This window comes from Mirounga angustirostris, unplaced genomic scaffold, assembly GCF_029215605.1.
Source record: "Mirounga angustirostris isolate CCGP_5_RB_7025 unplaced genomic scaffold, mMirAng1.0.hap1 SCAF_15, whole genome shotgun sequence".
Classification (NCBI taxonomy): Eukaryota; Metazoa; Chordata; class Mammalia; order Carnivora; family Phocidae; genus Mirounga; species Mirounga angustirostris.
In genome coordinates this window covers 82,111,974-82,129,135 of record NW_026991723.1, presented here as the reverse complement: position 1 = coordinate 82,129,135, position 17,162 = coordinate 82,111,974, and the positions used below count along the sequence as shown (strand labels likewise).

General features: G+C 35.3%; 1 protein-coding gene and 1 non-coding gene across 11 annotated transcripts in view; both read right to left on the bottom strand.

Annotated features, from left to right (window-relative positions):
* The window catches only part of RABGAP1 (RAB GTPase activating protein 1), a 158,905-nt gene that overhangs the window by 122,353 nt on the left and 19,390 nt on the right, over nucleotides 1–17,162 (bottom strand). For 8 of the 10 annotated variants that reach the window (XR_010407827.1, XR_010407826.1, XR_006792209.3 and 5 more), the window contains one exon: nucleotides 13,077–13,276. Coding sequence is in view for 6 of the 10 variants with exons in the window: in XM_045883098.3 (XP_045739054.2) it covers nucleotides 13,077–13,226 (150 nt within the window). In the remaining 4 variants the exon portion in view is untranslated. Of the gene's footprint in view, nucleotides 1–1,634; nucleotides 1,926–13,076; nucleotides 13,277–17,162 lie in introns of those variants that run through there. The other 2 variants (XM_045883102.3, XM_064579838.1) reach the window with 2 other exon arrangements.
* On the bottom strand, nucleotides 6,458–6,565 carry LOC123850306 (U6 spliceosomal RNA). Its single transcript, XR_006792273.1, has one exon. It is a non-coding gene; the product is annotated as a U6 spliceosomal RNA (small nuclear RNA).

Sequence of the window (17,162 nt, the reverse complement as noted above, 5' to 3'; positions counted from 1 at the left end):
TAAGAAGACTTAAGCTAAACATACTGAAGGTTCTAGAGGGGAGGGGGGTGGGGGATGGGTTAGCCTGGTGATGGGTATTAAAGAGGGCATGTACTGAATGAAGCACTGGGTGTTATACGCAAACAATGAAATCATGGAACACTACATCAAAAACTAACGATGTAATATATGGTGATTAACATAATATAATAAAATTTAAAAAAGAAAAAAAGACTTAAGCTAAGTTTCCTTATTTTCTTCCTGTGATTTTAAGTTATTTTTTTCCAAGTCTATCCTTTCAATTAGGATGCATCATCCCCTGAAGGTGCTATATAAGGAAATCTCAGTTCCAACATCCCTCTCTGTAAAGCCCAAAGCCTTATCTCTTACCCAATTTATCTATCAAAACCCATACCTATTGGTCATAAAGAACAGCATTCCTCCAGTACAGCCCCAGTGTTGGCTTTTACATATAGTTTTGGCTTTCAGTGTCCCTCTTTGCTTTTGCTCCTTTGGGATTTCTTTATTTTCTTAAGAATAGAGCTATGAAAGGGTGTCTGTTATATTTCGTTCAGCTCTCCTAAATATTTTGTATTGGGACATTTTTGGGTTTTCTAGGTCATCATATTTCCAAAAATGGGAGTTGTCAGCCTCAGTACTGAAAAACAGCATTTGGTAGATTACTAGCTGTCAACTGAATATTCAACAAAACACTCAATTAGAACTTCTGGCATGGAAGAATGACAGGCTTTTAAATGTATTTCCTAAATCCAATGCAATTTTAAAATCTAGTAGTGGCTGCTAAAACAAAGTTTCAAAAAGATGAGTGAGCATCACTGAGCAACAAGTTGCAATAATCCTATCATACTTTACTTTGATCTCATAGACTGAACAATAATTGTATTACTTTCTTCACTTACCAGTTCTACATGCAATAAGCCAATATACTGTAGAGATGTACTGAAAACACAGAGGAAACATTTTAAATTTGTAGAGCATATTGCTCAATTTCTTTTCAGTAAACAAGATAGATGACAGAGCAAGAATAAAAGTTCTCTGGAGGAGCCCTGAGGGTCCTTCCCATTTACCATAAATGATTCATCAAATTAGAAACAGGAAGAGTAAGTCAAACAGTACTTCAAAAATTAACAAGAAAATTTTCAAGTGAAAGAAACCCAAAAAGAGAGAAGACTGATCTATTTGGCATGTGTACTTGTTCATGCTGTCTTCCTTCCTATTATAGAAACTGTTCCTAGGCTAACCCCTCCACTCATGCAACAGGAAACCTCTCTCCCTAATCAAAGACTTGGCCCTTCTCTGGTACTAGTAATGTCCCGCTCTTTACTGAATAACTCCCATCAGTGCATTTGTATCATAAAATCTCTCACTGGAATCCCTATTCCTCTTCACCTACCATGCCATATTTTTTTTTTTTTAGCAAAAATCCTTAAAACAGTTGTTACAGTATCACTTCTTCCTAACCTACCATTTACTACAAAACCCACACGAATGTTGCTAATGATCTCATCTCTCTCCTGAAAACAAAAAAGCAAGCAAAAACAAAAACAAAAACATCCTTCTTAAGGATCACCCAGGTCTCTCCTGTCTTTTTTCAGTCACCATCGAAAGCAACCTCTCAGCAGAATCTAACATACCTGGTTATTCCCGCTCTCTTGAAACACTTTCTTCATTTCTCTTCCAAGGCATTCCAATCTCCTAGTTTTCTTTATATCTCACTACTTATATCTTCTCAGTCTTCTCTGCTGGTTTCTCTTCATCTCCATCTCTCAATGTTGAAGTACTCCAAGAATCAGTTCTTCACTCAACTCTTCAGTTTCTATGCTCACTCTGTGGGTGATCTCATCTAATCCCATAGCTTTAAATACCATCTATATACTGTTGATGCCAGCCACAGTTGCTCCAGAAGATCAATCTCATACAGTCAACTACTTGACATCAAGAAATGGATATATAACAGTCATCTCAAATTTAGTATGTTCAACTTCTGATCCCTCTAACCCAATCCTGGTCCTAGCTCTTTCCATTTTAATAAATGGCACTACCATATACCTAACAGCTCAGGCCAAAAACTAGGAATCATCATTTATTTCTCTCTTTGTCTCAAATCCCACATATAAATTGCCCACCCTATCAGTTCTACCTTGAAAATATATCCTGAATCAGACCACGTTCATCTTCTAATCTTAAGCCCATGTTATCTCTCCCTTTAATAACTAAAACAGCCTTCTATCTGCTCTTCTTGCTATCAGGCTTGCCTCTTTATTGCCCATTCTCCATGGAGTAGGCCAGATATAACTCATGGTTTTGAGTATATTCACAGTTATGTGCAACCAACATCAAAGTCAATTTAAAATATTTTCATCACCTCAAAAAAAAAACACCAAACCACCGTATCCTGTTAGGTATCAACTCTCCTTTCCCCTAATAACTCCAGACCTAAATAAGCAACAACTAATCAATCCTCTGCCTCTAAAGATTTGACTATTCTAGACATTTCATATTAATAGAGCCATGTAATTTGTGGACTTTTGTGATTTGCCTGTTATTTAACATGTCTTTGAAGATCATCTATGTTGTAGCATGTATCAGTACTTCACTCCTTTTTATGACCAAATAATATTCCACTGTATACCACATTTATCCATTTAGTAGTTCAACATTTAGGTTGTTTAGCCTTCTTTATTCTGTGGGTTGTCTTTCTTCCTTTGTTGCTTATGCTTTTGGTGTGGATTTCGAAGAATCCACTGCCAAATCTGAAGTTATGAAAATTTACCCCTATGTTTCTTCTAAGAGCTTTACACTTCTAGCTCTTACACTGAAGGCTGTAATGATTTTAAGCTAATTTTTGTATATGGTGTGAGGTAAGGGTACAACTTCATTCTTTTGAATGTGACTATCCAGTTGTCCCAGCACAATTTGTTGAAAAACAAAACAAAACAAAAAACCATTCCCAATTGAATGGCATTAGTAAACCTTGTCTAAATCAGCTGACCACAAAAATATGGTTCTATTTCTCAATTCTCAAATGTATTCCAGTGATTTATATACCTATCTTTATGTCAGTACTACACTGTCTTGATTACCACTGCTTCATACTAAGTTTTGAAATTACAAAGTTTGAGTCCTCCAACTTTGTTCATTTTCAAAATTATTTTGGCCTACCCAAGGTCCCTTGCAATCCAAAATGAATTTTACAATTGGCATGTAAACATCTACAAAGATGTTACCTAGGATTCTGATAGATTGCACTGAATGTGTAGATCAGTTTGAGTAATGCCACCTTAACAGTAAGTCTTCTGATGCATGAACAATGGATGAATTTCCATTTACTGAGATCTTCTTTAATGTCTTTCAACAATGTTTTACAGATTTCAAAGTATAAGATTTGCACTTTTGTTTAACTTAGCACTATTTCATTTCTTCTTTCTTTTTTTTAAGTAGACTCCCCGCCCAGTGTGGAGCCCAATGTGGGGCTTCAATGCGTGACCCTGAGATCAAAACCTGAGCTGAGATCAAGAGTTGGACACCTATCCAACTGAACCACCCAGGTGCCCCTATTTCATTCTTTTTCATGCTATCATAAATTGTTTTTTCATTGTTACTTTAAGATTGTTCATTGCAAGCATACAGAAAATTGATTTTTTTGGTATATTGATCTTATATCCTGCAATCCTGCTGAACTTAATTGTTTTAATAATTTTTTTTACATTTCATAGGGTTTTCCATATATAAATTCATGTCAACTGCAAACAGATAGTTTTTACTTCCTTCTTTCCAACCTGGATATTATATTTTTGCATGCCTAACTGCCCTGGTTGTACATTGTTGGACAGAGGTTGCAAGTGCAGACACCAGGTTTTGAGTCTGAACTTAGGGGGAAAGAATCTACTCTTTCACCAGCAAGAATGATTTTCACTGTGAGTTTTTCATAGATGCTGTTAATCAGGTTGAGAAGTTCCATTCATAGTTGATTTGTTTTCTACTTCTTCATTTTCCTAAAAAGGTGTTGGGTTTCACCATTTTTCCTGTGCCTACTGAAAATGATCATGTGGTTTTGTTTTTGGTTCCACTGATATGTTATATTACATTCACAGATTTTCAGTTGTTAAACCAAACTTACATTCTTGGGATAAATCCCACTTGATCATGGTATGTAATCCTTTTCATATACTGAATTAAGTATGCTGGTATTTTGTTGAGGACTTCCATGTCCATATTTAAGAGATACTGACATGTAGTTTTCTTGTGATGTCTCTAATTTTGGCATTGGCACAGCATCATCCTTATAGATTTAGTGATAAAATAGTCTCTCCTTTTCTATTTTTTGGGAGAGTTTGTGAGGAACTGGTATTCTGATTTAAGCATCTGGTAGAATTCAGGAATAAAGCCATCTAGGCCTGAGCTTTCTTTGTGGGTACATTTTTTATTACTAACTCAACTTCTTGTCATAGGCCTAGTCACACTAAATCTCATTAGTATTTTTCTAGAAATGTATCCATTTCAATAAATTCTCTAATTTTTTGGCATATTACTATTCCTAATAAATCTTTATAATCCTATTTAATGTAAATTTGGCAGTAATGTCCCCTCTTTCAGTTCTAATTCTAGTAATCTCTCTTTTTTTTCTTGGTCAAACTAAAGTGATGCCAATTTTGTTGATCTTTTCAAAGAACCAGGTTCTTGTTTTATTAATTTTTCTCTATTACTTTTCTATTCTGTTTCACTGATTTCTGCTCTAATCTTTTATTTCCTACTTTGGCCTGTTTTACATTTAGTTTGCTCTTCTTTTTCCAATGTCTTAAGGTGAAAGATGAGGTTACTGATTTGAGATTTTCCTTCTTTCATAATATAGTAATTTACAGGTAGAAATTTTCCCATACACATTTAAGCTCTATCCCATACTGTCTGCATGATAGATCTTTTCCCATCTTTTTATTTTAAATGTTTGTATCTGAATTTAATGTGTGTCTCCTGCCAAGGGCATAGAGCTAGATTTTTTTTTATCGACTGCTGACAGTTTTTTATTATATTGCTTAATCCATTTTGTTATTGATATAGTTCAATTTAGGTGTGCCATTTTGCTTTTTATTTTTTATGCAACTATTTTACGTTTACCATTCCTTTATTCCTTTACTGTTTTAGTATTTCGTGAATATTTTCTAATATAGCATTGACATTTCTTTAATAATATAGATATATAGATATATACACACACATACCACCTTAGTGGTTGCTGTAGAACTTGCCATGCGTATCATAATTTATTAGAATCACTTTCTAATTTATACTACCTTAATTCTAAGTAAGATACAAAAAATTATTCAAATATAGCAGTATGCCCCCCATGGTATTATTATACATATTGTATCTACATTACAAATCAACACATTTTTATAATTGTTACTTAGTTCTGTGTTTTTAAAAAAGATGAGAAAACAAACATATTTAGTTATATTAATTTTATCAATCCTGGTTCTCTTCATTGGCTCTTGTAGTTTTGAATTACCATATTAAGTCATTTACTAAGCTGTAATACAGCTCTGCTCTGACCTACCTTGTTTTTCTATGATTGGCAAATAGATTGTATTTCTGTATGTTGTAGGTACAATATATACATATTGTATGTATAATGCAAAAGAGAAAAAATGTATTCATACTGTCTTTATTATTAGTTACCCTTACTGGTGCTATGGATTAAAATTATTGTTTGGGGTCACTTGCTTTTGGCCAGAAGAACTTCTTTTAGTATTTCCTGTAAGGTGGTTCTGATAATAGTAAATTCTGTTTTTGTTTATTTCAGAATGTTTTTATTTCATCTTCAGTTTTGACTAACAGTTTTGCTAGGATTCTTGGTTGACAGTTTTTTCTTTGAGCACTTTGAATGTCATCCTATTGGCTTCAAGCTTCCACTATTTCTGCTGAGAAGTCAGCTGTAAATCTTACTGAGTTCCCCTTGTAGGAAATGAATCATTTTTCTTTTGTTTCAAGATTTCCCTTGTCTTTGGTTTTCAACATTTTACTAAGATATGCCTTTTTGTGGATCTTTCTGAGTTTATCTTAGAGTATGGTGAGCTTCTTAGGTGTATTGTTTTTCAATAAATAAATGTGGGACTTTTCAGACATTATTTCTTCAAATATTTTTTCTGCTCATTTTTTCCCTCTCCTTCTGAAATATATATGAGTATGTTATTACAACTAATAACATCTCATCTCTTTCTGAGGCTTTGTTCATTGTTTTTTCTTTCTGTTCTTTGGATATTTCACTGATCTTCAAGTTTATTAATTCCTTCTTTTAGGAGTGTCTGGCTGGCTCAGTCCATAGAGCATGTGACTCTTGATCATAGGGTGGTGATTTCAAGCCCCATGTTAGGTGTGGAGCCTACTTAATAAAAAAGCAAAAATAATAAACATTGTTTAATTCTTTCTTTAAAAAAACATTTGTCTTTTTGTACATTTGATGTTTAATGTACATTTGATGTACATTATATGTCATCTTTGCACAGGGGCCATGCTAATCTTTTCTGTATTGTTCCAATTTTAGTATGTGTACTGCCAAAGCAAGCACATGTACATTCAAATGCACATAATGTAAGTGTGCACTTTGGTGAATTTTGGCATATGTATACACCACAACCACATACGTATACACCACATATCCATAATGCCCCAAACTCCTTGTGCCCCTCTGTACTCCCATTCTTCTTCCCCATCCCAACAACACACCCCCAAGCAACCACTGGACTGCTTTCTGTGATGACAGGTTTTGCATCTTCTAGAATTATATATAAATAGAATGTGCAATATGAGATTTTTTGGGGGGGCTGGTCTGTCTTCTTCCATTCAGCTTATTTTGATATTTCTTCATGATTGTGGTAATAGTTCATTTTTTAAAAGATTTTAAACACTTCTCGCATTTTATTTATGAAAAATCTGTGGGTCTTTTATTTTTTACATATTTTTCCAACTTTATTGAGACTTAATTGAAATAAAACATTGTTTAAGGTATACGTGATTTGATATGTGTATATATTGTGAAATGATTATCACAATAAGGTTAGTTAATACATCCACCAACTCACATGATTACCATTTCTGTGTATGTGGTGAGAACATTTAAGATGTATTCTTAGGTACTTTCAATCAATTACATAATATAGTATTGTCAACTATAATCCCAATGCTGTACATTAGATCCCCAAAACCTAATAATTGCACAACTGGAAATTTGTACTCTTTGACCAGCATCTCCTCATTTCTCCTACCATCACCTCCTGCCCCTGGCAACCTTCTTTTACTTTGAGTTTGGCTCAGATTCCACATATGCATTGTGGATTGTGAAATATGTTGTGTTTTTGGTTGTTTCAAGATATTTTTTGATTTCCCTTTTGTTTTCTTCTTTGATTCACTGGTTGTTCATGAGTATGTTATTTAATTTCCAAATATTCGTGATTTTCACATTTTCCTCCTGTTATCCATTTCTAACTTCATACCTCTATGGTTAGAAAAGATATTTGGCATAACTTCAGTCTTCAATTTGATAAGATTTGTTTTGTGACCTAACATATGATCCATACTGGAGAATGTTCTGTGTATGCTTGAGAAGAATAAGTATTCTGTTGCTGTTGGATAGAATGTTCTATTTATGCCTGTTAGGTCCATTTGGTCTAAGGTATAGTTCAAGTCCAATGTTTCCTTATTAATGTTGTGCCTAAATGATCGATCCATTGTTTAAAATAGAGTACTAAAGTTCCTTATCATTATTGTATTGTCTATTTCTCCCTTCAGATCTGTTTCTTTTGCTTAGGTACTCTGATGCTCAATATATATATATATTTACAATTGTTACATCTTTGTGATGAATTGACCCATTTTTCATTATATTATATCCTTTGTCTTTCTTCTTATAGTTTTTAACTTAAAGTCTATTTTGTCTGATATCAATGTAGCTACCCTCGCTCTTTTGGTTTCCATTTGCATGGAATTGCTTTTCCATCTCTTCACATTGAGTCTGTGTGTGTCCTTAAGGCTGAAATGAGTCTCTAACAGGCATAGTGGGGGTCATATATTTTATCCATTTAGCACTATGTTCTTTGGAGAATAGAATTCATTTGCATTTAAAGTAATTATTGATAGGTAAGAACTTATAATGCTATTTTATTGTTTTCTCATTGTTTTAAAGTTCCCTTGTTGCTTTCTTCCTTTCTTGCTGTCTTCCTTTGTGAAATGAAATTTTCCAAAGTGGTATACCTTGATTCCCTTTTTATCTTTCATGTTATCTATTGTAGGTTTTACTTTGTGGTTACCATGAGGCTTACATAAAATATCTTACTGATATAACAGTACATTTTACATTTGTAACAACTTTAATCATATACAAATACTCCACCCTCCACCCCAACATTTTAGGGTTTTGATATAAAAATTTAACTTTTTATATTGCATATTCATTATCGCTAGTTATTTTTAATACCTTTATCTTTTAACCTTTATACTAGAATTAATTAACACACCATCATATTACAGTATTAGAGTATTATGATTTTGACTACATACTTACCTTCTTCAGTGTTTTATATCTTCATGTTTTTCATTTTACTAGCTAGTATTCTTTCATCTCAGATTGAAGAACACCCTTCAGCATTTTTAGTAAGGTTTGATGATGATTAATTCCCTTATTTGGGAATATCTTTCTCTCTCCTTCATTTCTGAAGGACAACTTTACTGAATAAAGTATTCTTGGTTGGTTTTTTCTTCAGCACTTTGAGTATATCATCCCACTCTCTTCCGGCCTGCAAGATTTCCGCTGAGAAATCTGCTAACAGACTTACAAGGATTCCCTTGTCATGTGATTTTTTTTTCTCTTGCTGCTTTCAAAACGGTCTTTTATTTTAGACAGTTTTATTATAATGTGTCTTGGAAAGAATCGCTTTGGGTTGAAATCTTGGGGAAAATTATAAATTTTATGAACTTAGATGTCCAAATCTCTCTCCAAATTTGGGAAATTCTCATTCATTAGGTCTCTAACCTTTCAACCCATTTCGCCCTCTCTTCTCCTTCTGGTATACCAATAAATGCATAGATTATTTTTATGGTATACCATGGTTCATGTAGGCTTTCTTCACGCTTTTTAATTTTTTTGTTTTCAGACTAGATAACGTTAAATAATCTGTCTTCTACTTCATAATAATTTTTTCTGCTTGATCCAGTCTGCTGTTGATGATTTCCATTGCATTTGCTTTCCTAAGGTGGTGATGACTGCTCAAGCATGTGGTTTCTCCCAATCCCACGGAATCCAGTTTCTACGCATGCTCACTGGCCATCTGCAAAGGCTCATTCTTGCCCTCAGGGGCATGCATAAGAAGGCAGTCACTGGGTATGGGTGTGTCTGAGTGAGCTGCACAGAGCTTGGTGGCAGCCATAGGCCAGCTGAAGTGATCAGTACGGGAGACAACCTCAGTGGCTCATGAGTAATTTCCTGATACAGTTCCCAAAGCAGTTAATAAAATGTGTGTTCCTTTGATATGTTCTATTCCCAGCCTTAGCTGTTGTTCTCCCAGCATGACTGTCTACCCCCAAGTCGTATAGCTCACAACGCAATATTCTGGATGGAGTGAGAAAGAAATGGGTTTTGGGAGTATCTCACACAGCTGGGGATATCCAGCACCTGCTCTCAATTTCCCACATGGAGAAAATCATGGGCAGAGAAGTCTCTATTGGCATTGAGCTGTGCTGTCTTGGGGAAAAGGTGACACAGGTAAAGTAAAACAGCTCCATTTATTGTCTTCAATAGATCCAATCTTGGATGGTTTTTCCTCCAAGTATGCTGAAACCTCTCTGATGGACCGCTGGACTCCCACAAAGGCACTCTCGTCCATGAATGATTGTCTAAATCACTGTTCTTTGAGGGTAGGATAGTAAACTTCATCCTGGAACTTCTGAAAACAACTCTCATTAATTCTTTCTTTTGCCAGTTGAAATTTACTGCTGAGCCCCTCTAGTGAATTTTCCGTTTCAGCTACTGTGCTTTTCCACTTTGGAATTTCCATTTGGTTCCTTTTTTTGTAATTTCTATCTTCTTAATGATATTCTCTATTTGATATGACTTTGTCATCACACTTTATTTTTTTAAGCATTTCTTTTAGTTCATTGAACTTAATGGCTACTTTGAAGAATCTATGTATTAAATCCAACATGCCACTCTCATAACCAGTATCTGCTGCCTGCCTTTTTTTTTTTTTAAATGACATATGGGTAATTTTTTCATGTTTCTTTGCATGTTTCACAATTTTGTGTTGGAAACTTGATATTTTAGATAGTATGTTGTCCTAATTCACAGTACTGGTCTCCCCACTCTGGGACTTGTTATTTTTTATGCTTGCTTGTTCATTTGGTAGCTAGATAGCTTATTTTCGTAAATTCTATGCCCCTAATTCCCATAGGGTTAAGCCTCCAACTTGCTCCCCTGGGGAGATTTGGCTTTGCCTACAGTCATCCTGAGAGGAGAGCAATTTTGGAAGAGTGCTTGGTCTCTTTCTCTGACCACACCTAGATGTTAAACTCCACTAAATATGGCCAACTGCTTTACAGTTTTCACCAATGAACTTCAGTATAAACTACTCCACAGAATAAACTAACCAAATAGCCATTACTTTGAAGGGAGAGTTTCAGAGGTCCATGTTTGAGATTTGTTCTGACATTAAGAGTCAGTCTCCTAGTAAGCCTATACTTAAATCTGTATGTTCAATCAATCTACCAATCTCCTCTCAAATTACCTTTCACCACAAGCTCTACTGTTTTTGAGAGTACCCTTAGGCTTGAACTTCTCTACACTCTGCTGTAGTCAGTTTCTCTGGGAAGGGATTAGGAGCTGTTTTTTTTTTAAAGATTTTATTTATTTATTTGAGACAGAGAGTATGAGAGACAGAGAGCATGAGAGGGAGGAGGGTCAGAGGGAGAAGCAGACTCCCTGCCGAGCAGGGAGCCCGATGCGGGACTCGATCCCGGGACTCCAGGATCATGACCTGAGCTGAAGGCAGTCGCTTAACCAACTGAGCCACCCAGGTGCCCCTAGGAGCTGTTTTATGACCCCCTTCTCACTACAGGGAAAATCTGTGAGCCATAGCTGTGAAGTTGGGAGATGGACAATAGCATGCTTTACTTTGAGTGACATCCCATCTTTAGAAGCTGAGTACTTAGTGGTTGTAGGTGATGTAGAAGTCTCAGGTCTTCCTGGTTTGTCTGTAGTGGTGTGGAACCACTACTTTAGAGGCTAGGGCAATTGGACTCTCTGTATTCTAAGCAGCACTGTGCCCAAAGTAGAGCCTCCATCCCAAGAATGAGGACTGGACAAAAAAAGGGAGCCCCCATCTCTGAGTCACACTTGGCTAGCAAAACGTAGCTGGAGGCAGGATGACAAATGCAATTGCCCTGCTATTTCCTAGAAGATAGCCCTCCAAGTGGGGGCGGGGGGCGGCAGTAGAAATCCTGTCTTCTTGATTGCACTGATATGGAGTTACCATCTTGCCCAGCTGGGATAGGTCCGGGAAGCAATGGGTCTTGGTGCAAATACCACAGATTCTTTACCAAATTTTAGTAAATTTCCTTGAATAAATGTTTCTTTACTTGCTATATATCCTTTAGAACATTTCCAAAGACTGTAAATGGTTGTTTTTGTTTTTTAATAATTGTCACCAATTTTGCTAAGGAGTAGGTCCACAGAGCTCCTTATGCTGCCATGCTGGAAGTCTCTTTCAGCCATTGAGCTTTTTAAAATGTAAATCAGGGCGCCTGGGTGGCTCAGTTGGTTGAGCGACTGCCTTCGGCTCAGGTCATGATCCTGGAGTCCTGGGATCAAGTCCCGCATCGGGCTCCCTGCTCAGCAGGGGGTCTGCTTCTCCCTCTGCCCTCTTCCTTCTCGTGCTGTCTCTCATTCTCTCTCTCTCAAATAAATAAATAAAAATCTTTAAAAAAAAATAAAATGTAAATCAGATCATTTCCCCCTTGAAAACTCTCCAAAAATTCCCTTCACATTTATAACACAGTCCAATTTTCTCCTAAGCTCTACAAAGATCTACACGATGCAGCCTCTGCCAACCACTGGCTATCATTCTTTACCACGTTTTATGTACTTTATTTACTCTGCTCTAATCTCTGTCATAACAAGGGTGGTCCTCTTCAGGGTCTATCTTCTATTCCCTTTAAAAAGCTCTCTTCCTAGATTTCTCCATGGCCTCCTTCCCCATTTCATTCAGGTCTCTGCACAAATGTCATTTCAAGATATTTTCTAAAATAGTACCTGCCCTCCATTCTTTATCCATGTATCCCACTCTGATTTTTTTTACAGCACCTAAATTTACTTAACCTATTCATTTTGTTACATGCTTAAAGTCTGTTTCCCCCATTGGAATAACAACTCTAAGAGGGTAGGGGATTTTGCAATCTTCTTCACCACTGTATCCCCAGTATTTAGTACTTGGCACACAGTCAATACTCAATAAATACTTGTTGAATGAATAAACATAAACAAGAACTGAAATATTTTTAAAGCTATTTACATCTTAAATGACATTAACAGAGAATATTTTTATTTATATCCATAAAGAGAATGATTAACAGAGTATGGGGAAAATAGTTGTTCATTTGGCTTAGGAAATATAAACAAAGTGGCCAATATCCAAGTATTTAATATTCAGTTTCAGTAATCCTAAAACTTATTTTTATAAATAGCACTGCTGACCTGCCCTTGCCTTTACACTACATATACCAGACACAAAAGAAATAATCATCTCTAATTTAATGGGAAAATAAAAACAATACTAAAATGATAAATACACTACGACCACTAGTTTTGACAATTGGGGTATTAAAAGATTTAGAAGCTAATCAATTTGAAAATCCTTAATCAAATACAAATTTGTCACTGTCACTAATTATAAATAAAAGTCTTTAGCATTAAAAAAGTTAGGATATTACTTCCATTTTTTCATTTTCACTCCATATACCTTCCTATCATAGGCCAAGTTTTGCAATGAGCTTAGCAAGGCTAAGCAAAAGAATCTTAGGTTATGGAGTTTTACCTTGAGTCCTGTCTTCTCGTCATCACTTCCATTATTTGTAGATGGTGTCTCATCTCCTTGCCTGGAAACCAAGACAAAATCTTCACTATTAAGAGTAGATACTGAGTCTGAGGAGACACTGATTTTTCCAACAGAAGCCTTGTCATCCATGACTCAAGAATGAAGCTCAACTCATGAATGATTAAATATTTTAAAAATGCCTGAAAAACAAAAACCATAAAGATACTCATATAGAATGTCTGCCAGATATTCAGTTATGCTCTAATTCTTACAAAATACATATGGAAAAACTTAAAAAAATACTTTCAAAATCTTTTCCCAAGACTTTCACTACTTACAACTTAGGCTTTTTATTCCAGATAATGAAGGAATTTGATGCTATTCAGGGCCAGGATATTTCAGATTAAAAACAAAACAAAACAACAAAACAGATTCCCTTGAGAATAACTGCCTACCTACAGTGATTTCTTTGGCATATGTTACAACTCTGTTCTTGGACTTCAAAAACTATGAAGTACTAAACTTCTGTTTTCTACCCTTTAATTTGTAAAGCTGTACACATAAATGAAATTGAAAGCACACAAGACAATAAGGTTTTTCTAATGTTACTGATATTTAAATTTAAAATATTAACAAGATGCTTTTAAGAAATAAAATTTCATAGTCACACTCAAGAGAAATAAATTCAAGGCAGAGCAAGCAGAAATTCTAGAGCTGGGAAATACCTTACATAGCAAGAAATCAGAAATCCATTAAAAACTCAATCTTCCCATCCCATGGTTTCTTAAGAGTTCAACTCAACATGAACATTACCAGTAAGTTTCATGCCAAAAATTCCCAGCAAGAAGTATAAAAATACGTCACTTATGCACTCAAATATTTATTGACTCCTGGAATAAAACTTAAACTCATCTACCATTTAAAAACCTGGGTCTGAATACTTTATGGCAATGTTCCCATTTGGTTGCCAGAACAGCAAGAGAACAAACAATGCAACATACTCAGAAAGCTTTAACCAATAAACAGTAGCAGTTCTAGCTCTCTGCTCATCTTGTACCTCAGAGGTAAAGGTGCTGAGAGCCTATTTAATCTCTCCAATTAACAAGTCCTGATTTATGCTTTGTGTTTTTAACTGAACATATATTTATTGAGCATACACCATGTGCCAAGCACTATTTTCCCTTCAAAGGCTCACAACCAGATAAACACCTGGCAGCAGGAATTAAACAATCCCTCAGTATTACAGTTCAAAAGAAACTTAGAAATAATCAATACTGTTAAACAGATAAGAAAATGGCAACCCCAAAAGAAGGTAATTTACCCAGGCATAACTAAGGATGGAACCCTTACTAATACTACTTACTTCTATTTAAACTAATTTCCTTGCTTAAATGGCTATCACAGCTTTACATTTCATAGGACTAATTTAAATGTATAGTGTGGCATTCAAAGACACTTCAAAATGTACTTCTTGAAAACTTTTTTTTAATGTAGTTTTGCTTCATCCATTCAATGAATACTCACCAAGTGTCTAGTGTATAAAGAATAATACATGGTAAGCAAGAGAAATTAAGATTCTTGCCCCAAAGGAATGTATACTGTAGCAGAGAACAGAAGTGCATTGAACAGATTAATAGGTACTGATTTAGGGTAAAGAAGACTATGGGAACATGTTGCGAGAGGGATTTAGACATGGAGAGTTAAGGAATATATTCACCTGAAACTAGGAGGATATTGTATGACAATTATACATCAATATAAAAAAAGAGAAACATATTAGAAGAGGTAATGTCCTTACTAAAGATATATACTTTAATACATCCATGTATTTGCCCTCATTGGATCCTCCTTCTAAAGTGGTTTTCTTGGTTTTGTACTCCATTAACTCCAACTCATCTTTCATGATCTAACTCTCCTTTTCCTAGTAGCTTGACGATCTTCATCCCAGAACCAAATAAAACTGCTTGCCTTATTTCTACTCCTATAGCATTTTACATTTTTATAGTACTATTGTGATGTATTACAATTTGATGGCGACTGCCTCTTATTCTTCATAGTATTTATTACACAGATAAGGAAATTGAGACCTAGACAGATGGTGTAACTTGTTCAAGGTAATGGCTGTAATGTAAATGGTTAGAGGCAAAGGCAAAAACTGAACCCAGTTATCTATTATTCCAGAAGCTATGCTCTTTCTATCAGATTATGATACCTTTCCAATGCCACAAATCTGGGCCTTGTCCCGAAACCCTCAGTACTGGGTTTTGGAGAACTAGTATTTTAGGCAAGGTTTTTCATGCTTAATTAGATTTCCATTCTTTTAAATTGTGATTAATAGGATAGCAAAGTGGCTCGGAAAGTTCTCTAAAGCTATGATCTGAGACACTGACTGCTTTCTATAGTACTCTGGACTCAAAAAATAATATACTTTGGTATTTAAACACTATGAAACTGAGAAGACTTGTCCGACGCAAAGTTCAACCTATTTCCTTTGAGAAGATGACAGGAAAATACACTTTATAAAATACTATTTGTTTTGGCACCTGTAAAAAACTGAATCACTCAGTGGGAATGAGGTTTATCAAAACATGAAGTAGTACAGGAAAAGTTATACAAGATTCCTCTTCTCTGGCCTCCACGATAAAGAGGTGTCCCAGAACTTGGTGTACTCCTGGCAAAACTGTATTCATAATCTCTCTCTTGAGACCACAAGGGGTAATTGTTTTGTTTTTAATCCCTACTTATATCATTTACCACAAGAAGCCTCCTACTGTAATCCTTCATCCTTCAGACTGCAATTCTAGATCTAAACCTCATGGATAATAGAGAACAAGCTTCTTCCCCCAAATATCCTGCACTACCATCTCTCTTCCTACTTTTCCCCATAATATCCATCACCATTTGACACACTTTATGTTTTAATCATTTGTTTTTAAATATCATGTAAGCTAGAATCTAAGTTCCACCAGGGCAGAGATTGGTGTCTGTTTCATTAACTGCTGTACCTTATCACCTGGAACAATGCCTGGCACATAGTAGGTGCTCAAATATTTGCTAAAAAAATAGGATAAATGGCAAATAAAGATGGAAAAGAGCAAGAGGCACCCAATGAAAAGATCTTTTACTGACTGACAGTAAGAACAGAAGTCATATCTGTAAGGTAAAGCACACAATTAAGAGGAAAAACCCAAGTTAGAATACTGGTTGCACTACCTAATAGTGTGAGCTTTGTCATAATAAGCCTTAGTTTCCATAAGTGAAAATGATGTACTATCTACCTCACAAAACTATTATAAAAATTACTAAGGAACACATGTACATCTCATTTAATAACAATCATAAAACATTGTAAGCACCCAATAGTTATAGCTTTTTAAGCTAACTTCCAATTTTAAAAGAATTAACTATCAGGGCACCTGGGTGGCTCAGTCAGTTAAGCATCTGCCTTCAGCTCAGGTCATGATTTCAGGGTCCTGGGATCGAGCCCTGTGTCAGGCTCCCTGCTCAGCAAGGAGTCTGCTTCTCCTTCTCTCTTTGCCCCTCTCCCCTCTCGTGCTGTCTCAAAAAGTTCAATAAAATCTTAAAAAAATAATAAAAATTAACACGTATCAACTGATTTTGGTAATTCAGTTTAGGAAACACAATACTAGGACAAAAATATATAGCTTTCCTATTTTCCACATTCTAATTTCTTTATATCTAAATAAATGTGAAGGAATACTCTGAATAAAAAAATGTTTTATCTTTGTATAATACTTTACAGATTACTAATACATACACATTCTTTATCTCATTTTATCATCCTAACAATTCTATAAGGTAGACAGAGTAAGGATGTTTATCCCATTTTAATAAGATAATATACATATATGCACCCTGGTATTGGTAGGCACCAATTACTTCCTTCTTTTATACAAGTGACGACATAGACCCTAGCATGTCTAGTTACCAACAGGGCCAGATTGGTGAGTCAGGTTCAAGGATGTTTCCTTCTCTGTCTCCTTTAATAAGTCAATAAGTCACTTTTGTTTAATTATGCAGCCTCCTGCATCAAACCCAAAAGTTCAATTGTTATATTTTTCATAA